Source organism: Sturnira hondurensis, unplaced genomic scaffold (genome assembly GCF_014824575.4).
Source record: "Sturnira hondurensis isolate 20B ecotype Veracruz unplaced genomic scaffold, ASM1482457v3 Scaffold0013381, whole genome shotgun sequence".
NCBI classification, from domain to species: Eukaryota; Metazoa; Chordata; class Mammalia; order Chiroptera; family Phyllostomidae; genus Sturnira; species Sturnira hondurensis.
In genome coordinates this window covers 924,992-948,081 of record NW_028086012.1, presented here as the reverse complement: position 1 = coordinate 948,081, position 23,090 = coordinate 924,992, and the positions used below count along the sequence as shown (strand labels likewise).

The following is a 23,090-nucleotide window of genomic DNA, read 5'->3' as shown; positions in this document are numbered from 1 at the left end:
TAGCTAGTTCAAGTCCATCATGGGAATTCCATTTCTTTGCTAGTGATTGGCCCAGGAATGGAAATGTGCCATAAGCCTGACCAGTGGGATGTGAGGGGAAATCTAGGGGTCTTTTTTTTTTTTAAAGATTTTATTTATTTATCTTCAGAGGGGTAGGGAAGGAGAGAAACATCAATATATGGTTGCCTCTAGTGAGTCCCCTGCCAGGGGCTGGCCTGCAACCCAGGCATGTGCCCTGACTGGGAATCGAACCGCGATCGTGTGGTTCGCAGGCCCGCGCTCAATCCACTGAGCTACACCAGCCAGGGCAACTAGGGGTCTTCTAGGAGAACTTTCCTCTCTCTTTGCACCTTGGGTGTTAGGCGACCCTGAGGGCAGTAGCCAGTAGATTGAAAGCAGCAAAGTTGAAAAAAATCAGTCCGTGATGTCATCACAAGGGGGCCAAATTACCCATCACTGAGCCTAAAGCTATGTTATCTCTGGACCTCTTATGTGAGTCTTCCTTATTGTTTTGACACTTTTTATATGTAGTATGTGTGCACTACATACGTATGTACTAATAGATGTGGATATCTGTGTGTGTGTGTGTGTGAGGCGACAGCTGGAAATGTGATGGTCATGTTCCATTGAGAATTGCCACACACACACATCCTCCTGACTCTCCAGGACCTCCAGGGCTCATCCCCGGCTTCCGGCACTGCTTTCACAGGCAGCACCCCTTGGAGTTGTCTGCCTCCTGCCTCCATGTAGGGGTCCAAGGAGCACTGCCCAGCGTGCCCCACCTTACCACCAGAGGCTGGCAGTTCCAGGTCCTGTAAAATGACGACTCAATGCCCATCTTTGTTAGCTTTGCAAATCTAAAAGACCCCAGATAAAAAGAAATAGGAAGTAATGCTTCCTGTGGCTCAGTTCAGAAGAGCATAGGCAGAAGCAGGCACTTACACTCTGCCACGCGAATCAGTGCTGTCACTTCTAGGAAAGAAAAATAAGCAGGCAAAGGCGATTTACTGAGAGGTTTGCAACAGTAAAATAAAAATGGGAACAATCCAAATGTTCCTCCGTGGGGGCTTCAGTCAGTACATTACAGTGCCTCCTTGCAATGGAGTACTACACAGCCATTAACATCAACAAGGTAAAACACACATGGAATGCTGCTACGTCTATTTTAGCTTTAAAACACAGGTAATAAAAATTTATTTTAAATATGTAAATAAAATAACTTCATTTTCAAAAATCCATGTAAAGGCATAGAAAAAATAAAAGGTACAGTTATACAAAGGAATTGAAAAGAGGAATGCCAGTAAACACCAAAGAAGACCAGGAGATGTTCAAGAGAGAAAGCAGGGCCGGGTAGACAAGATGTCTGGTCCAACCCTGGCCATAACTTGACCCTGGATGTATGACATTGCTTACAAGGTGGTAGATTCTGCATCCGTCTGTGTTCTTGCTGTGGAAGTGACATGGCACAGAGAAACAAGAGGCCCTGCACTCTCACTCTACAGTCACTCTGCTCTCGTGACTGTACACGGAGCCTTCTTCCCAGTGGGTGTGATCACCACTTCCTGAGTATTGACTACAACCTGGCAGATATCCAGCACCAGCAGGAGCACCAGGCAGACGATAGTCGGGATGCAGGTGGCCAGCGATTCTTTCAGAGACACCAGAGTGAAGAGAGCCCCTGTAATGGAAAGTCGGGTCTCAGAGGTTCCCTGGGGGCACCCAGGGGATGGCAGGAGCTCCGGGCTCTCCAGCTGAGGCTGACCCACTCCAGCTCAAGTCCTCCCATTAAGCACCCCCTACACGCCCCCCAAACTAGCTGTCCTTATCTCCCCGGCCTCCCAGAGATCAGAAGCTTTTTGAACTAATGTAGCCCCTCTCAGAGGGCAAGAAGAAACCAGGTACAATACAACCAAATAGGGCAGGGAGGCGGCGAGACAAGCATTCTGGAACAAATTCTCCCTGCTCCAACACCTTTCTTAATCCTACTGGAGGGAAGGAGGGCCAGGGGTTGATGGTGGAAGTGAAAGATCTGAAAAGGGGGGAAGCTCCAGAGATGGAAAGCGAGGCAGGGGAGGGGTGGTGGTAGAGGCAGCAATGGTGACATGAGGCCAGGGGTACAGAAGAGCCCAAACATGCCTGGCCTTTGAAGCAGCAGCTGTCTTTGTACATCAGCAATACCTGGGGGCAGAGCCGCTACAAGGGGGGCCCTCCAGGACTTCTCGCCTCAGGGAAATTCTCTGCTTTTCTCTTCAAGGGGCTCAGCTTCCTCGCTCCCAACTGCCAGACATGTAAGTCAAGCAGCAGCTGCTCCCATCTCAGGGGTGGGATGCGGGGAGAGCGGTAGGAGCTTTTAGGTTACAATACATCCTTATAATGGAATACCATGCAGCCAACAGAAATGACGAGGCAGAAAGTGTATTTGCCATGAAAGCGTGTTACAGTATATGAGGTTTGAAAAGCACCTGCCCTGGTCTGAAGACCATGGAAACGGCAGCACAGCAGGACGTGCTCCTGATTCCAGAGGAACAGGGAGGAAGGTAACAGCAAAGGGGAACAGAAGAACAGCCAGGTCTTCCCATCGTCCTCCCCGAGAAGTTCCCCTTCCCCCTGCCCAGATGGACCCCCCTTACCCATCATGAGCACGATCAAAAGAAAGTTACTGATCTCCTGCAGCTTCCGTGGGCCCAGGGCCAGCAGCAACCCGGCCAGCAGTTCCAGCCAGCCCACAGCCACTTGGTAGCTCATGGGATCTGGCTGATAGCCGAACACCTTCAACGGGAACACCTCAGCAAACCGCACGAACAGGCCTTTCTAGGGGTGGCAGGGAACACCTGTCAGCCACTCACCAAGGATCCACTCACTGCCCAGGTGCTCCACAGGGGCGTTTGGTGCTGACATCAACTTTCCCAACTCAGAGCTAGTATTCTTGGCTGAGGCCAGCCTGGAAAGGAGAGCGCCCCCTGTGGGGCTGAGCTTTGGAATCAGTTAACAGGCTTCACACTCCGAGGTGAAGGGCTGGATGGTGATGAAGAGGTGGGCTGTTTTTCTCATTGGACTCCAATGAGTCCCACATTCCAGGAAGAGGAAGCAAGGCTTGGGCCTTCGCATCTAGAGCCTAGGCCTTGGGAATCCACAGCTTTCCTTTCTGCCTGGCCTGGTTTCTCTTCAGGTACTATGCAGGGAATATTTGGGGTTGGGAGAGGGATGAAAGGGCATGTTGCTGCTCATTAAACAGATTCCACTTTCTACAGCATACACTGATGCACGGATTCTACTGTAGCAGACACAAGGGGAGTTAAGGGGGCTCACTCAGAGTGACTCGTCATGCTGAGTCAGGCTCCATCCTGGGACACAACTTCGACCCTTCCCTCTGGTTGGCTACCTTTGCCTGCTCCCCCACCTCAGTGCTATCTCCCCTACTGAGTGATGTCAGGAAGCTCTAAACTGCCTGCCTCTGGGGATGAACTTGCCCAAACCCGGTTATGCCAGGACAGAAGGGAGAATCCAGGCCCGGGAGAGGGAGCTGGCAGGGGTCTCCAAGTCTGCCTTGTTTGAGAAGCTTGTTTAGTTGGCATAAGAACATGCCCATTATACATTTCCCGAGAGTCTAGAACTAGACAGATGTCCTAAGGGCAACTTCTGGGCCTCCCCCTCACGCTCCATCCTCCAGAAAAGGGCTCTCAGGATTATAAATTAGGAGTGTCTAATTTGGGTGCTACTTCCTGCCCAGCTGTGTAACCTGCCCTGGCAAGCGGGGATTGATAAAGCACTGCCTCACGAGGCCCCCAAGAACTCAAGCAAAGGAAGGAGGGGCAGGGGGCAGGGAAGGAACCGTGTCCCTTTTTCCATTCCGTATTTATCCCCCAGGGTCTCAGAGCACTCCTCCTGCGGCTCTGGCTTTCTTTGCCCAGGCCACCAGTACTCAGCTAGAAGGAGACGTACCCAGCCTCTTCTGTCTATGGAAGATCCACAGAACTCAGAGAAACAAGCTGGGCAGACGTCAATGTCGACGTCAAGGTCCGGTGCTCTTCCCACAGCTCTAGCTCCATCTCACCCCAAGGCAAGAGGGTCAGCCGGGCACAAGTGCAGGCAGACGGGGGGCGGGGCACCGGGTGCCCGGGTAACGGCGGGGTAACCGCTAGGGACCATCAGCCCGCTACCCACGCCACGCCGCTCACCATCTGCTGCGACACGGGAGCTGCTATCTGCTCCGAGAGCTTGGCCGCCCCCGTGAGCGCGAAGAAGCCGCCCAGCAGGACGCGCAGAGCAGCGAGCAGGAGCGCCATGGCCACGCAGACTCTCCAGGAAGGCGGGCTCACTCACCCAGGCCGGCAGGCGTGGCGAAAACCCGCCCCTGCCTCCGATTCACTTCCTCCCGTCTCTAGGCGCCCAGAGGACGCTAACTAGGACCTCCCTCTCCTCATCCCTCACGGAGGTTACCACCTTCTCTTTTGTCCCAACACCCATTTCGGAGAGGAGGGGGCAGGGAGGACAGGAGGGGCATCTGCCGCAGATGGGAACACTGGGACCCACTTGGCTCTTAAATCATTAAATGGATCCCAGTAAATTCAGGGAAAATCTCCCAGTGGATACAGAAGCTCTCCCTTAGGGTTAAAGGACCAGGTCTTCTTCCCTGCCTGTGCCGCCCTAACTATGAGATCTGAGCTGTCACCTAACCTCAGTGGGACTCGGTTATCTGCTTCTGTAAATGAGGTCAATGCTGCATCAGTCCTCCTGTCTGTAATAGGCCTAGCACAATGTCTGGCACATGTATGAGCTCAGAAAGTTATTTGCAAATTAGATTAACTTATGAAATTATTAGTAATAAATCAGTAGTCATAACTTGCCTTTTACTTTGCCTGAAACCTATTTTCCCTCTAATTTCTCACATCTGAAATTAAAATATGAAAGGTGTTTGAAAATTTAGATACTTGTGATGTAGTAGGAGGTTAGGCAGAGTAGATAAGGCCGGGTACCTGTCACCATGGCAAACAGTCCAGGGCTGGGGCTTCAGGTGCCTAGCAACAGGCAAAACTGGGAACACAAGAATTGTAGGGTGGGACTTTGTCCCCAGGGTAACAGTTCCTCCCCTTGCATATCGCTGGTCCTGTGATTTAGCAACCCCCACCCCAACCCTGCAGTGACCTTTCATATGGCTTGTCCTGAAGTTTGGATCCCCCCCAATATTTCCTCCCCTGGCATATAGCCAATCATGCGGTAGACTCCCTTAGAGGAGGAACGGGGGTCAGGACAACAGCCTCATTAGACTCCCCTGCACTTCCACGCCCTTAAGCAAGCCCTCAAGACAATGAGGTTCTGACCCACATCAGATAAGCTTAGCAACAGTCTCAGGTCTGTTGACCTCAGGGGCAGTTTTGATCAAACTACAGATAACACCTAGGCCTCAGCTGAGATTCAGCACCAGGCCCAGAAAGCAGCAAGGCCAGGTAGGGTAACACCATGGTTGACAGCGACTAATGATCCCCTGCCTTGGTGGACCCATCAGTGGAGATGCACTTGGAAAGCTGATGAATAAGCTGTTAAGATCCTCCCCTGACAACTGCAGATAAAAGCCCTTTAAGACAAAGGACCCAGCAAGTGTGCTCTCTCTCTTCTCCCTTCCCTCCCTCCTTTCTCTCTCTCTCTCTCTCTCTCTCTCTCTCTCTCTCTAGAATGACCTCACCTTTCCCCAGGCACATTTTCTTTGCCTTTCTTTGTCCTAAGCTCCAAGGGCCCTTCTTTTGCCTCTGTATCTTGCTTCCTGAGTCCACACTGCCTAGCTGGCTGACTTCTACCCCTGTGACTTTAAATAAACCTTGGCATGTCTTTGAGTTCCTTGGCTCTGATTGAAGGATCAGGGTCTAACATCTGGTGCTGTTCCCCATTAACACTTGCAGCTGTGGGAAGAGAGGCTTTCACAGAGAAAACCCTACTGGCCCTTGGAGCTTAGGACAAAGAAAGACGGGGCCCATCTGATCTTACCTGGAATCTGTCTAGACCTGGATGGACAAACTGGGCCAGATTGGGTCAACTATCTGGTTTTTATTTTACTCCTTCTCCCTCCCACAGCTAACAATGTTTGTTTGTTTACATTTTTTAATGATAAAAATTTTAAAGGCAGTTTTCAGGACACAGGAAAATTATACTAATTCATATTTCAATGTTCACAAATAAACAGTTTTATTGAAACACGGCCACACTCATTTGTCTGTGTGTTGTCTACAGTTGTTTCTGTGCTGCAACTGCAGAACTGGGTACTGTAGTTACCACCTATGGCCTGCAAAGCCTAAAATACTCGCTACCTGGCCCTTTCTAGAAAAGGTTGCAAAATGCTGGTCTAGTGAGCCAGAGGCCCCTACAGGAATCTCAAACTCTCAGGCTGTTTGCATTTCCTGTCAGCCAAGCTGCTTAAATCTTTTTTTTTCTACCTACCCTCAACCTGTCATAGGAGGAGGCAGGCTGGCTGCAGACTAACAAGTCCCAGGTGCTTCTAAAGGCCAAGCAGTTTCAACATCCAGGTATGCTATTTATTACATTATAAATTAGGCCTTTCATTAACTATATCTTGGTCACTAATCCAAATTATTCAATCATTCAATGAAACAGCTAAATTCTCTATGGTGGACTCTTAAAATTATACACAATTATGTATAAATGCGCAATGATTAAATTCCTCAACAAAAAGAGAAAAAGTGTTAAAGTATTTAATCACTGAAAACACATATCCACATCAAATTATATTTAATGGATACTTATACAAAATTTAACGCAATTATAGAATCTGATAAGCAATATACATTTACTATTCTTTCTCCTTTACTAATTTTTCTATCCTTGGAATTAAAGACGTGACTGCAAGTCTTAGAGCAGGGCCAGAAACCAACAGATTTCTTTGTTTTGACTCAGTCAAAGCTGAAAATGTAGCATCACATAAGTAAACAGTTGAAAAAGGCAATAAAAATGTCATTGCTCTTTCGTGGAGTTCTGGGTAACTTGTCTTTGCTTTTATCCAAAACTGAGTTACAGACATTGATTTAAATACTGACTGTAATCCTAAATCTGAAGATAACTTTGCTAGTTTTTCTTCTTCGAAATCCTTGAGATTACTATTCTGGTGATTCATAAAAGGATTAATTATCCACAAATTTCCTGAACGCAAGTCTTCTTCTGGTGGATAACAGTCATTGAACATTTGAGAAAGTCCTTCCAGGTGCTCAAAAACAATGCTTGCAATGCTTCTCATATTTAAGCCTGATGAGTTTGAGAATTCGGAAAATGAAGGGAACATATCATAATCATTCTCTTGTGTGCGCTTCAACCACATTTTTAACTTTTCCTTAAATACATCCATTTTATTATACAAATTGAAGAGTGTGGTCATAGTTCCTTGGAGACTTAAATTTAGTTCATTTATAAGTGAAAAAATATCTGATAAATAGGCCAGCCTGGCAACCCATTCGTCATCAAGAAAGTAATTGGCCAAATCTGAATGCTTTTGATTTAAAAAAATTTCAATTTCATGTCGTAATTCAAATAATCTTGTTAAAATTCTCCCTCTCGATATCCATCGTACTTCAGCAGGGAGTGGTAAATTTACACGCTCAGACTCCATTTCTTCACACAAAATTGTTAACATACGTGAATTCAATGCATTGGTCTTTATAAAACTTAAAATCTGTGCTGACTGCAGAAGAATTTCATGTAAACATGGAGACAACTTTTCCGCTAAATGTTCACGGTGAATAAAACAATGTGTAAATGCCACTGTATGCATAGCAACTTCTTGAATTTTTGCCCTTAAACCGGAATATCTGCCAGTCATACTTGCAGCCCCGTCTGTACAGAGGCCAACACAGTGTTTCCAATTCAGAGATTTACTATCAATATATTTATTTATTAGTTCAAATATTTCAACACCAGTTATTTGAGAAGGCATTTCAATGCAACATAATAATTCTTCTTTTATATCACTACAATCATTATCAATGAAACGAACATAGCACAGAAGGAGGGTAATATTTGAGGTTTCGGAAAACTCATCTATCTGAAGGGCAAACCACTTGGACTCTTTGACTTTCTGAATCAGCTGATCTTCAATGTCTGCAGACAGCTCATCAATCCTGTGTCCAATTGTGTTATTGGGAAGAGGAATGGTTTTCATTTTGTCTCCAGCACTTGAACTCACAACTTCTGAACACATTTCTACTAAATATGGTTTAATTAACTCTTCGGCGGTGGAGAATGGCTTCTTGCTGGCAGCAATTTGGAAAGCAATTAAATAAGAAGCTTTCACAAGTGACTTTTCAACTAGTAAACACTTTTTAAAATAACTATTTTGACAATCCATTTCAAGAGATTTTTGTTCAAAAAAATCTACTGGTTTGTTTTCTAATTCTGAATGTTTTGTCTTTAAATGATGAGAAAGATTTGCGAGCTTCATGTTTTCAGCAAATAAGATTTCTCCACAAATAACACATTGTGACCTTGGTGGACTTGCTTTTGATCCCGGATAGATAAGGAAACCAACCTTTAAGTATTCTGCATCGTAAGTCTGTAAAAAAACTATTTTTCTTTTCTTTGCAGGTGGAGAATCAAGTTCCACATCACTTTTCCCATTAGGCACAGGTAAATCTGAATGAAATAATTTTAATCTCCATTATTTTCAAAAATAAACTATGTTATTTATGTTTTTCCCCACACATTTAAAATTTATGTTTTTTCACTATTTATCAAAGTAATACACAAAAGTTTAAATAAAAACATAATACTTTCATGACACCAATGAAAACAATTTCTCCTTTGGCCTAAGCCTGGTCATTGACTGAAGTAAAACTGTAGGATGTGGTACATGATCTAGCAATGCAATATACTCAGTAGATTGCTGGAATTAGGGCTGATTGCCCTGGTAGGGGGGCTCAGTTGCTTGGAGTGTCATCCCAAACACCAAAAGGTTACATGTTCGATTCCCCACCAGGACACATACCTAGGTTGTGGGTTTGATCCCCAGGGGTTAGGGGTGCATACAGGTCCCAATCAATGTTTCTCTCTTTTACTTTCCCTTCCTCTCTCTCTAAAATCAATAAACATATCCTCAAGTGAGGATTAAAAAAAAGAATAAATTGATTCACTTCTTAAAAGTTTAGAAAAAAAGAAAACAAATGTTGCAAAAAGTTAACATTTGGTGAATCTAAATGAAGGGTGTATTGGTGTTCACTATGCTACATTTTCTCTTCTTTTTTTTAAAATATTTTATTTATTTATCTTTAGAGGGGAAGGGAAGGAGAGAGGAAGGAAACATCAATGTATGGTTGCTTCTGGTGCATCCCCTGCAGGGAACTGACCCCTGCCGGAAACTGGCCTGCAACCCAGGCATGTGCCCTGACTGGGAATCGAACCGCGATCCTCTGGTTCGCAGGCCCGCGCTCAATCCACTGAGCTACACCAGCCAGGGCTGCTACATTTTCAGTATTTCTGAATTTTGAAACTTTTTCAAATTAAAGCTGGAGGAAAAATGATTACATATTAGTTTTAATGGCCAGTGTTAGTGAGTGTGCAGAGAAATGGATGCTCTCAAAACACTGACAGAGGATAAATTGATGTAACTTTTCAGGAGAGCAATTTTGCAACATATACCAAAAATTTGGCCTGGTCTGGTATGGCTCAGTGGATTGAATGCCAGCCAATTACCGGTTTGATTCCCGGTGAGGGCACATGCCTGAGATGTGGGCCAGGGTCCCCATTTGGGGACATGTAGGAGGCAACCAATCAATCAATGTTTCTCTCCCTCTTTCTCCCTTCCTTCCCTTTTCTCTAAAAATAAATAAAATTTTTTAATTAAAAAAATACTTTGAAATAATAAAAGAAAGGCACCCTTCATAAAACCTCATGATTTCTTTTTGAAAGACTAAATTTTCAAATACAGTATATTAAGTGAAGTAAAACTATCATTAAAAACAAAAATCAAAAAGTGCTTTGGGCAGAGCTATGAAAGTAACTGGAAATATAAAGGTAGTGGGATTAAAAGCTGTAACATGGATTGGCCAACAGTTTATAGCCTTTTCAAATATGAATTCAAATAACTTGCCCAATCACCAATTCCTCAGACATACAGTACACCTTTAGTAACTGACAACACAGTGTCAAAAAAAAAAACAGAAAGAAAGAACTAAGGGTAAATCACTAATGCTTTTTAAAAAATTTGTATCTTGGTCATTATAATAGTTTATCTATACATTTGAAAAACAACAGGACACACATGTAGGTCATGTCTGTCCACTCTACATGTAATGCTTTGTGTGAACATGGATTCAATTTAGTTATGTATAAATGAACATTACTATAATGGGAATAAATTATATGTTCAAAGTATGTGATCTAAGAATTAATGTTTTCACACTAAAGGAATTGTTAACAATTTTCTTTTCCTTTCTTTAAAAAAAAACACAGAAAAGAAACTCTTCATAAGGAAATCACAAGAGCACATACCTGTCTGACATTCCTTGTGTTGGGTATGCGGTTTGCAATAGATGGCCTTGGTCTGTGTGACAGGCTTGCACAGTAATGCTTTGTTCTTTAAAAGCCTGGAGGGCTGGGAAGAAAGAAGTTTCGTGGCATTTGTCTGTGTACTTCCCTAGCAAAAAAACAAATTCAGAAAACAAAGAGAGATTTTTTTAGTATCTTATCATTGACAATAATTGAAAGGTGGCATATATCAAGAGAAATAATTCCTCTGAAAGTGTGAATCCAGTAACAAAAACTGACTATGAAAAATATACACTAATTCCTAATTCTTCTAATCAGTATTAGTTCCATTTACTGATTTTTAAAATTACTCTGCCTATATTAAGTACAATCAAAACAAATGAAAATAATCTTTGCTGATTAAGAAAACTGACTATTCAGAAAAATTAGATCCAACCTCAGACCATATGCAAAAATATATTCCACATCAAGTAATGCCTTCAACATGAAAAATATTAACTTTAAATCAATGGAGAACTTTCAAATGACCAGAACAAGAAGGAACTATTATTGAATAAAACACAAAAGTTAAAAACAAAGCAGAAAAAGATGAGACACATCTGACCACGTTAAATTATTTTTGTGAACAGAGGTCTTTATAACACAAAGTTGAAGGATAAGCAACAGAGTGGGAGGATGTATTTAAAACATGGTTTTTTCCATTTAGTTATTATTTACTGAATGTTTACTATAAACCAGGCACTGTTCTAAGCCCTGGGGATACAGCAGAACACAAGACAAAGTCCTGCTCTCGTGAGCCTTACATTCTAGAGGGAGGCACAGAATATAAACAAGTAAAACACATATGTAGTGTATAATTTTAGGTAGTGGTAAGTGCCATGGAAGAAATTAAGTAGAGTAAGGGAACGGAGAGTGATGGTGTGGAGGAAGGGTAATTTTGGAGTAAATATCTGAGCAGAGACCTTCTGAATATTCAAAAGAGCAAGCCATGCAAAAACCTGAGATCAGAGGATTCCAGGCATAGGGACTGCAGGTGCAAAAGCCCTGAAATGGGAAAGAAAGCCACCCTTGACTGGCTTTAGGAACATTGGCAAGAACAAGGCTGAAATAAGTTAAGCAGGGGCTAGAATGATACATTTGGAGAGGCAGGTAGAAGCCACATTGTATAGGATTTGGAGGGTCGGAGTTTAAAAAAATATTAGGACTGCCCTGGCTGGTGTAGCTCAGTGGATTGAGCGCGGGCCTGCGAACCAGAGTATCGTGGTTCTATTCCCAGTCAGGGCACATGCCTGGGTTGCAGGCCAGTTTCCAGCAGGGGACTCATGAGAAGCAGCCATACATTGATATTTCTCTCTTTCTCTCCTTGCCTTCCCCTCTAAATATAAATAAATTTTAAAAATCTTTAAAAAATATTAGGACTGTATTTTTTTTAAGATTATTTATTTATTTATTTATCTTTAGAGGGGAAGGAGAGAGGGAGAGAAATATCAATGTATGGTTGCCTTTTGTGTGTCCCCTGCTGGGAGTTGGCCTGCAGGGAACCGGCCTGCAACCCAGGCATGTGCCCTGACAGGGAATCGAACCGCGATCCTCTGGTTCGCAGGCCCGCGCTCAATCCACTGAGCTACACCAGCCAGGGCTGGACTGTATTTTAAGTGTAATGAAAAGCCATTGGAAGTTATGTTTAAAACAGATAATAGATGCAATAGTTTTGAATTATGTAATTATTCAAAGGCATGAAAGTATATATGAAGTAAGTTTTCTATGCCTGTCTGCCATCAATCCAGACTCTATCTTGAACACAACCCAGTTTCTTATACATTCTTCCAGAGATGATCTCTGTCGGTGATTTTCAGTAAGTGTGCTGCAAGAATTTTTAAAACATGCAATACCTGACTATTCAACCAGGCGCACTGACTTCTTTTCCCTTAGATTGTCAAATAAAAATTTAAAAATGACACCAGCCAACGAGTGAGAATGAATTAAAATTACACCAATTTTTTTGGTCAGAGGTGCAAAAAGTATGTATTTTTTGGTGTGCTGCAAAATTTCAGTGATCAGTTTATGTGTGCCATGAGGGAAAAAAGTTGAAAATCGCTGATCTATGAAATAAGTTGCTTCTGACGGCAAATGATATATTATTAGCAAGGTGCTGCACCTTGCATTGTCACTTAATAAGCTATCTTGGAGGTATACCACAAAATTTTGTATGAAGCTGCCCCTTAAAGGCTTTATACACTAAATGTACCTCAAGTAATCTGAAGTGTCTTTGCAGCTGAACATTTAAATGGTACAAATCTTTTGCTCTTATAAACAATGCTGCAATAAATATCCTTACACACAAATTAAATCTACGTGTGCTATTATATCTATATAATAAGGTCTTATAAGTACTGTTTAATGGATCAGACGTATATTAAAATCTGTATGTTGCACATTAATTATGATGGTACTGCCAAATTGCTCTCCATAAAAGTCCCCAAATTAAATGACCTTCAGCAATGTATGTGAGCCTGTTTCCCAACACTCTAGTCAGCACAGTGTTATCAGACTTTTTGCTATTTCTCAATAAGTGAAAAATCATCTAATAGTGGTGTCATTATGTTCTGGCCAAGTGGCTCAGTTGGTTGGAATGTCGTCCCATACACCAGAAGGCTGGATTCCAGGTCAGGGCATGTGCCTGGGTTGTGGGTGTGGTCCACGGTCAGAGCATGTGCAAGAGGCAACTGATCAATGTTTCTCTCTCCCTTCCTCTCCAAAATCAATAAACATATCATCAGGTGAGGATTTTTTAAAAAAATGTTAATAGTGTCGTTAGGTATTTTTCATGGTTAAGCATTATTTGTATTTCCTCTTTTGTGAATTGTCTATTCATATCTTTTGCCCTGTTTTCCTCTATACATATTTTTTGAATGGGTATTGTAACTTGTGACATAAAATTAAAAGATTCAAATTGTAATAAATCTCCCTCTTAAAACTCTCCATCAGTTGAATTTATTTTCTCCACAGAGGCACCACTATGATTTATCGCCTGCCTTCCAGAGGTATTTTATATGTATGTACAGACATGTGTTTTGTTTTTAAAATAGAAACGGGAGTATGCTATACAGTTCTGTCTTTTTTTCACTTACACATGAGACTGCTCTACGTCTGTACACACACAGCTGCCTCATCCTTTTTAAGCACACAGTACCCCACTGTACGGGTATAACGTTAATGTAACTATAACCCCAACAGATCCACCGTGTAAGCTTTCGCAGGGGACTCCACCTGCCAGGCCATGTGACTAAGGATGTGTTGGAGAGGGGGACATTTTAGGCTCTACCCATGTGGGGCTATTTTTTTCTAATTAGTATTGTACAATAACTCAGGATGAACTCACAGTGGCCCTGATCACTGATAAAATAATTAGGTTGTTTTCAGGTTTCTGCTACAAACATGCTGCCATTATTATCTGTGCACATAATCCATTTCATAAATGTGTGAAATATATATGAAAAATAAATTCCTAAAAATTGAGTTCCTGTGTAAAATAGTAATTACATTTTAAATTTTAACAGGTTTTAACTAAATTGTCCTCTGTAGCAGTTTTTACCAACTGCTATTAACAATATGTAAAAATGCCTTAACGGTATTATCGATATTTTTCTTTGCCAATCTGAAACAACTGTAGTTCTGGCATTTCTGTAATTTTGAAGATGATTATCTCTGTGAATGCCTAAAAACTATTATTTCTTAGTCTATAATCATACTTCATTTTCCCCATGGAAAATGGGTCTTCCCACCTGGGCTGGTTCACCCCTCCTTAGGCAACCTGGTGCCCCACCCCCTGGCTCCCGGGAGGTCACCATATTGATGCCGAACTTAGTGCAGACACCCGATCAGCATAGCGCACTACAGCCCAGGACTCCTGGGCTCAAGTGATCCTCCTGCCTCAGCCTCCTGAGTAGCTGGGACTACAGGCTAGTAGTTTTCTACCATACCGGGCGGAAAATGGGTCTTTAATGATTCATAAAAGCCTCTTTACATATAAAAATAAAAACTAGCCTTTAATGACATGAATTGCAACCTTTTCATGTTTTCATTTGTTTTTTGACTTTGAAATGTAGTTAAACTTCCCTAAACCTGTGTTTTATGGCTTCTGGGTTTTGTAGACCAGATTTTCCCCACTTCTGTATTCAAATTCTTTCCTGTATTTTCCTAGTACTTTTATTAGTTTTCTACACTTAAGTCTTTTCTCCATCTGGTGTTCATTTAGGTTTAATTTGTGAAGTAGAAATAAATCTAACCGTGTTTTTTTCTGTAAGTCTACTCAGTTGTCACAACCCTATTTATTGAGTAATCCAGATTTCCTATACTGTTCTAAAAAAGCCACTTTTATTATTTCTAAATCCCCACATATATTTAGATTTCTGAATTTCCTTTCTGTTTGTCCACCTATTCACGCTTCAGTATCAGTTTTTTTAACTATGCAACTTCATAAAACTTATTGTTTTCCTATCATTTTGGAAACTACCTATTCCTCTTCTTTATTCTTCTTTTCCAGAGTTTCACTGAAGGTGTCTAAGCAGTGGAGTCACACAACCCAATTGGTTCGAAGATCACTCTGACAACAGAATGAAGAAAAAAACTGCGAAGGGCAAGAATGTGAACAAGAAGACAGGTAGGTCATCGCAACCATCCAGAAGAAAGATGCCGGTGGCTCAAACTAAAGGTGGTAAGGAAGTCACACTGGGGAGGCGGTCTGGGAGGGACAAAGGGTCCTGGTGTAGATGTATCGCTTGAGAGAGCCATTAATCATAGGCAGTTGGACACGTGAATCTGAACTCTGGGGTCAGGGCAAAAGAAGTAAAACTGGGAATCAGCCACCACATACGTAGTGTTTAAAACTACAAGAATGTATATGAGTCTTGTAGGAAGCATGCAGACTGAGAAAAGGGACAAGTATGATGACCTGCAAGTTGAAGAATGTATTTCAAGAAGGAAGGAAAGATCAACAGTATCAAGTGTTACTGAAAAGACGAGGAGAATGAAAACTGAAAATTGACCGCTGAGGGTGGTAAGAATAGAAACTGACAGTGACCTTGATGAGCAGTTTCAGTGAAGTGATGCACACAAAAGCCTGACTAAACGGAGCTAAGGAAAGATAATGTAAGAAAGTGGAGGCTGAAGTGGAGGCCACCTTCAGAGTTGTTTTTCCAAAATGAGAGCAGAGAAATGGGACATTGGCTACAGGGCTATGTTGTTAAAAAAAATGATTTTTTTCAAGAAGCATTACTGCATGTTTTTGTGTTAAAATGATGAGTAGGAAGGGGGGGTAGGTTCAGCATATATAAAGAAATCCTATAAATCATTCAGAAAGACAATTCAACACAAAAAAATGGGAAAAATTAAAAATAGAAAATTTTAAAATTCAAATGTTCAAAACTGAAATAAAAGCAAACTCACTGGTAAACAGTGACATGCAAAATAAAATAATAAGATATAACTAAACAGATTGGGAGAAAATGTTTAAATTTGACACATTAAATGATAGGCTGTGGGAAAGAAGTACAGTCATAAACTGCTGATGGGAATAAAAATTGGAATGGCCTCTCTGCAGGGCAATTTAAACAATAAAAATGCAAATAGAATTTGACCCCAAAATTCCTCCCATCCATACCTATACTAGACAAACACCAATACACCCGCCCAAGGAGACAGCTACAAGGATATTCATTGTAGTACAGACTTTTAATAGTGAAAAACTGGAAGCAATGTAACGTTTGTTAATCAGGCAATGAACAAATAAAATGTGGTACCTACATACAATATAATACTATAGAGCAGTCAATAGGAATGTACCAAATCTATTAGGTACACATGGATATTTTTAAAAACAGTATTAAATATTTTCCATGGACTTGTATATAAGAATGCAAAAGATTAAAAATGGTCGGAAAAGACACACACCAAACTTCTAATAGCAATTACATCTAAGAATATGAGGTAGCAGCTTGAAAGGCACCAGTGGCATACAGGGAGGTTCTGAAGTATCTGGCATCAAAGTGAGAGCTGGGGGACAGCTTTCTCCCAACTAGATAGGTGGGCAGAGGCCACAACCCTCCCCCCACAAGCCACAGAAGTGGCAGGCAGGTGCCATATCTGAGACTCCTTTAACCTGGCTAACACCATTTTGCCCCATGCTGAAGATAGACCTGAGACTGCATCCCACCCAACTTATAGGCCCACCAAACTGTTAACAGTGACTTTTCCATATGAATGGTGGATCTTGGCTCATGCATCATGACTTCCTAAATCCTCTCAAATAAGCAACAGTTGGCCTCAGTGAGCCCCCAGCCCCTGTATCTCCTGCTAAGTGGCCCCAGGCCTGGCACTACCAGCAGCCAACTTAGATTCAGTTTGGCTTTGCCTGGGAATCTCCAAGCCCAGCACAAGTAGCAGACATCTCAGACATCCCATCTCTTTACAGCTAATGGAGGGTGACCAGGGCAGAACACAGGTGGGGGCTGACCTTGGCCTGTGCCTTCTGAGAAATGCCAGAGCCTATACACACAGTGGAGAGCTACACAAGTCAGAACACCACCACTCTGTCCCTGCACAGCTGATTCTCCACAGAAGGCCGAGGTTGGTGGTAAGTGATCACAGCCAGTCCCTGTAGCTGACTGGCCTGGGTAAATCCCTCCCATTGACCTGCCAATAGCAATCAGGGCTCAACTACAAGGGGGTACTCAGCCCACACAAAGGGTGCATCTATGCCACTAGACACTACAGGACAACTACTACATTAGGCCATGCTACCAAGACAGGGAATAATAACATAAAAACAAACATAGGGAGGCTGCCAAGAAGAGGAGACAAGGAATCCTACAGCCCAAGGGAAACAAGCAATCAAAACTCCAGAAAAAGAACCAAATGAAATGGAGATAAGCAATCTATCAGATGCAGAGTTTCAAACAGTGATTATAAGGATGCTCAAAGAACTTAATGAGGACCTCAACACCATAAAAAAGATCCAGTCAGAAATGAAGGATACACTAACTGAAATAAAGAACAATTTAAAGGGAAACAAGAGTAGAATGGATGAAGCCAAGAATCAAATCAATGATTCAAAATATAATAAAACAAAAAAACAACCAATCAGAACAATAAGAAAAAAGAATCCAAAAAAATGAGGACAGTATAAATAGCCTCTGAGGCAACTTTGAGCATTCCTACATTTGCATCATAGGGGTGCTAGGAGAAGAGAAAGAGCAAGAAATTGGAAATGTTTGAAAAAAGAAAGAAAGAAAACTTCCCTAATTTGGTGAAGGAAATAGACATATAAGTCCAGGAAGCACAGAAAGTCCCAATAAAATGGATGCAAAATGGATGCCTACTCAAGACACATCATAATTAAAATTTTAGCCAAAGGTTAAAGAGAATCTTAATAGCAGCAAGAGAAGTTAGTTACCTACAGGGGAGTTCCCATGAGACTGTCAGCTGATTTCTCAAAAGAAACTTTGCAGGCCAGGAGGGACTGGCAAGAAACATACAAAGTCATGAAAAGCAGGGGCCTATAGCCAAGATTGCTCTATCCAGCAAAGCTATCATTTACAATCAAGGGGCAGATGAAGAGCTTTCCAGACAAGGTAAAAAACTGAAGTTCATTACCATCAAGCCATTATTATATGAAATGTTAAAGGGGTTTATTTAGGAAAAAGAAGATCAAAAGTATGAACAATAAAATGGCAATAAATACATTATCTATCAACAGATGAATCTAAAAGCAAACTAAGCAAACAAAAAGAACAGAGACCAAATAAATCATGGATATGGAGAGTTTTGATGGTGCCAGATGGCAGCGGGGTGTGGGGAAATGGGTTAAGAAGTGAGGGGATTAAGAAGTACAAATAGGTAGTTACAGAATAGCTGTGGGGATGTAAAGTACAGCATAAGAAATGGAGTAGTCTAAGAGCTTACATGCATGGCCCGTGGACATGACCAATGGCGTGGAGACTATATGAGGGAAAGAGGAGTGCTGGGTGGAAGGGGACTAAGGGGAGAAAATTAGGACAACTGCAATAACATTATCAATAAAATATAATTTATTTTTTAATAAAATATAATTTAAAATAACAAAAGAAAGTTTCAGTGAGATGGGCTCCTCCTGGGAGAAAGTGACTGTGGAGACCTCACCCATGTTGTGCAGGTCACTTTCTAGAGGTGTGCTCTGTCACTACCTCCATTTCTCCAGGTTTTCCACTTTCTACATGAGAGTCAGAGTCATCCAAAAACTCTAGGGGTGGAGAGTGTGTATCAGTAGCTCTCCTCCCATCACCAAGTGGCTTCTCGCTGAGTTTCTCCAAAGGGTGCATCACCATTCTCCTGTCACAGAGGCTGCTCCTCTCCAGCACAGCTTTTTTTACTTTCACTCTGATCTCTGGGGCTCTTTCTCTTTCCAAGGGGCAGACAGTGATACTTTTGGCTGATCCTTCCCTGCAGTTGGAACGCTCTCCTGTGTTTGCTTTTGCCCTAGGGGCAGTATCTCCGTTCCTTTTTGGTGTGAACTTTCCCAGAATGCCCTGGATAGCCTTCAGATAGATCATCATAGAACCCTAGTCTCAAAGACTTTCCCTCTTCCTTTTATGAACCTTGTTTATTCTTCAATTTCATAATTTTGAGCTCAAGAGTTTACATAATTACAAGGACTATCTCTGGAATTAATCTTAAGGTTGCAGGTTTTCTCCTCTACAAACACCATTTCGTCTAGAGAGGAGTTGGTAGGGCACAGAGGGGATCACCATGACAGAAGAAACCACCATGTGCTCTGAATCAGGCAGCCATTGGGAGCAGCACCATCCACACCTGTGCCAGAGGAATGGGAAGAAGAGGCGGAGGAGAATTTTTGCAGCAGGGTAAGTCCCAGGACAAACCTCACTGTGCAGCTCTTATCACCCTCCTTCTAGGTTTTCAGGTGCTTGAGACTGCTTGCCCCTCCAGAACTCAACACGGGCTATAGGCTGGCCATCTGGAGGGGGCCCCATCATTGCACTTGCAGGAACACCCTTCTGAGGTCCTGCTCCAAAGGTACTTGACCTTGGGCAGTTTCCACACCACTGGCACCTTTCCCCCTTCTTTCCACACCCATCACAGTTCTCTAGATTTCAGAGATGCCAAAACACTTTGGAAATGTCAAAATGCTGCAAGATTTACTAAAGGCTTTGCTTAGGTTTCCAAGCCCACAATGTGCTTCTGCGATTACCACACACGTCAGTTTACATGGCACTACTTCGGAGATACCAAAGCACTTCAAAAGGCTGTAAGTGCTTTAAGGTCTACAACTGGTGGCCAGAGCCTCAGCCCTGGGGCAGGCACGCAGCCCAGGGGCCAGGGATGCAATGGCCCACAATGTAATGCAGCGTGTGCCCCTTCCTGCTCCCACAGCCCTGACTGCCCACTCCCCGACCACCCCAATCCTGCAGCTACCATCTGAGATCTGACTTCACGGGGCCTTTATTATTCTGATTCTAGCATGGCTTCCTTTATTAATTCATGGGGATCAAACCAAGCAAAATTTCAACATCCAACAACCTTGTACAAACTTACCACTTTCTTTACCACCTTCACATTCTTTATTAGCAGGGGTTATGTTGTCTTCCAAGTTAAAGCCTCTTAAATTATGGTAAAGTTGAAATGTTTTGATAGCTTTGGAGTTAGCAGGTATGGCTTGCCTGCTCATGTTTATATCCTTAATACCTTGGTGGGCTTTAAAATTGGAAAACCGGGGCAGGCTGAGTGGAGAGGGGCAAAGAGGGAAAAATTGGGACAACTGTAATAGCATAAACAATAAAATACTTTTTAATAAAATTAGAAAACCAGCTATGACTTGTAGTAAACCTTTTTGTTTCACTTGCCAGCTTCTTTCAAATCATCAAAAATACTTCATGCCCTGCCAGGTGGCTCAGTAGACTGGGCATTGTCCCGAAAACGCAAAGGTCACCAGTTCGATTCCAGTCAGGACACATGCCTGGGTTGCCAGCCAGGTAGCCAAAAGGGGGCGGTCCAAAAGGCAACTGACTGATATTTCTTTTGCATAATGATACTTCTCTCCCTCGCACCCTCCCTCCCCCCTCTCTAAAAATAAATAATATCTTTTAAAAACTACTTCATGCCTTAGCATAGATGATAGCCTGACCTTAGGAATGCATTATGTCAACGCTGACCTTACAGCCATGTTGCCAGGATTTTATCCATTTATTCCATTATCCTTGCCGTGTTATAAGATCATTTTGTGAACTAAAGGGTGTACCTGCTTTACTGATGCTTTGGTTCTTATGAACATTATCTCTGATATTCTCCAGGATGCACTCTCCTAAATTAACAGGATGAGATATCGCAGCAGCAGTGTGGCAATCAATCTTCACAGAGTTTTATCACATTTAATTTCTGTTCCAAATTTATTAAATTCTGGGCACACCTTTTAGCACTAGCACCACCATTTACGGAATCTGAATGACAGTTATTTAATATAAAAAATGATTTTGAATTGTATCAAGAGCAAATGTTAAGAGAGCAGCCCCCAGTCACCAAAACACATTAACCTAAGATCTAAGACATTAGGTTCATGTGATATTGATAAAGAATGATGAGAATTTTGTTTTCCTGCTAAGTGATGTTGACATAAGACAACAGTGACATGTCTGTAATCCTTTTAGCCTACCAGACTTGAAATTATGCATTTCCTCAATTTTTTTTAATTTTGGGAAGCTTTAATAATATTTCAAATTTGAGACATAAAGTAGGGATTCAAATCTTTTTACTTTGCACTATTTTCAGCCTAGCATAATTCAAAGATGTATACAATGACACTATACTGAACTTCAAGAGACTTTCTAGTCTAAAAGAAAATTACTTGAAAGTAATAAAAGAGAAAAATAAGTAACAGATGGAATTAACAAGTATTTAAAGAAATGAAGGCACCAGACACAAATAATAAATCAGGAATGCATTATTAATAATGTAATTTTAAAATTTGAAAACAAAAATTAATACATAATATATTACTCCACTTTTTTAAAGACTACGCTGTAAACAGAAATGTACCGAGATATATATTAGAAGGCTATATCCACAATGAAAATAAAGTGGCATTATCAGGCAAATATTAACAATAAAACTTACATCTCTGATGATCTTTGCTGCATCTGTAGTAACTGCATCTGTTAAAAATTAAACATACGTTATTATCCACAGAATACGGAAAGCAAGAAGTTACTTTCCTCTCACAAAGGTAATCTAGATAGAGCCTAGCCCAAAACTTCTCAAATATGGTCCAAAAATACTCAGCCTCAGTATCACCTGGAGTTCTTAGTAAAGGTAAGGATTCCTAAGCTGCAATCCCCTTCTACTACATGAGAATGTCTGGTGGTAAAGGCAGCTGTATTAAAATTATTTGGGTTCTTAAAAAAATAAACCACACATGCCACTTCCTTCCCAATCCATTCCAGCCAGCTTGCTACCCACTTCCCTCCAGGACAGAGAAGCATGTTTCCTCATTAAGTATAAATAACAGTAAACACTAACAGCTACAATAACAGCTACACACACTAGACAACCCTCATTTCCACAATCTAAACAAATGTCTTTATGCCAAGTCATACCTTTTAAACCACTGTTAGTGTTCCCTGTGGACTGGGCAGAAGATACTTTTGCTAATGACACCACACAGGTTATAACTGGTGTTGTATTTGTCTTGGCAGAAGGGAGCTCCACTGAAGCAGCTGGTGCCTTAGAAATACTCACTGCTTAAAATAAAAAGGTTAAGACCTAGTATAAACAAAAGGGTCACATACACACACACAGAGGAAAATCATACAACAACAATTTTCAAGATGCACTGCAAATATCTAGCTCAGTATAATGTTGGGTTGGGTGATACTGGTCAGATTAGTGTTCACTAGGACTTAGAGAGAGGCTGGTGCTCTAAAATGATAAACTTCAAATGATATTTAACAGGTAAAAATATAATGTACTGCCTTCATTGTTGGCTGGGCTTTTCCAATCATGAATATTAAAACTTCTACACGTATGTTGCTTCAAATAAAAATTTAACATGACAATTCTTAGAAATAAGTTGGTGACACAGGTGTAAATGAGTTTTGGCCTACCCACATGGGAACACCAGTTTTGTTAACCCACAGAATGACAATCCTACCACCCACCTGACTCATCTCAGGGAATGGGTGACAACAAACAAGATCAGCTAGAAGGCGTATCTGGATGATGATTAGTAAGACTGCAAAGGTGAAGAAGAGCCAGACTATAAGGAGCCAAAGCACATGGAATCTGTAATTGAGCAGCGCTCCAGGCTTTGATCAGAGAACAGAATGTCAAATGTTTTTAATCTAACTCAGAGAAGTCCTACTTCAGGGAACTACTTTAAAAACATGCCATCTATCTATCTATTCATATGGATATTTGACCACATTAGCTGTCCTACTTGCAAAATTATTTTATTCTTAGCCAAGAAAAACATTGCTACCCATGAAGAACTGGTCTACTTTATTTTCTGATATAATTAATGTGTTGTTCTTTCTTCCTTGGCTACAAACAAGCTCTGGATCAAA

General features: G+C 41.8%; 2 protein-coding genes across 9 annotated transcripts in view; both read right to left on the bottom strand.

The window, feature by feature from the left end:
• Positions 1-1,067: 1,067 nt before the first annotated feature.
• Positions 1,068-4,337, bottom strand: TMEM35B (transmembrane protein 35B). The gene is made up of 3 exons (XM_037061479.1): positions 4,179-4,337; positions 2,631-2,811; positions 1,068-1,678 (listed from the first exon to the last, which is right to left on the bottom strand). The coding sequence occupies exons 1-3, from the start codon at positions 4,284-4,286 to the stop codon at positions 1,503-1,505; spliced, it is 465 nt and encodes a 154-aa protein (XP_036917374.1). The 5' UTR covers positions 4,287-4,337; the 3' UTR covers positions 1,068-1,502.
• Positions 4,338-6,695: 2,358 nt separating this feature from the next.
• The window catches only part of ZMYM6 (zinc finger MYM-type containing 6), a 36,273-nt gene continuing 19,878 nt past the window's right edge, over positions 6,696-23,090 (bottom strand). For 4 of the 8 annotated variants that reach the window (XM_037061474.1, XM_037061472.1, XM_037061473.1 and 1 more), the window contains 4 exons: positions 22,125-22,268; positions 21,646-21,683; positions 10,486-10,630; positions 6,696-8,631 (listed from right to left, as the gene is read on the bottom strand). In XM_037061474.1, the coding sequence (XP_036917369.1) occupies positions 6,803-8,631; positions 10,486-10,630; positions 21,646-21,683; positions 22,125-22,268 (2,156 nt within the window). In that variant the 3' untranslated portion in view covers positions 6,696-6,802. Of the gene's footprint in view, positions 8,632-10,485; positions 10,631-20,070; positions 20,256-21,645; positions 21,684-22,124; positions 22,269-23,090 lie in introns of those variants that run through there. The other 4 variants (XM_037061477.1, XM_037061476.1, XR_005068710.1 and 1 more) reach the window with 4 other exon arrangements.

Excerpts from the sequence above, each read along its gene's own strand:
- TMEM35B (XM_037061479.1), bottom strand. The coding sequence starts at position 4,286 with ATGGCGCTCCTGCTCGCTGCTCTGCGCGTCCTGCTGGGCGGCTTCTTC. Across the intron at positions 2,812-4,178 it reads CTCCCGTGTCGCAGCAGATG|AAAGGCCTGTTCGTGCGGTT; the intron begins GTGAGCGGCGTG and ends TGCCACCCCTAG. Across the intron at positions 1,679-2,630 it reads TTTGATCGTGCTCATGATGG|GGGCTCTCTTCACTCTGGTG; the intron begins GTAAGGGGGGTC and ends TTTCCATTACAG.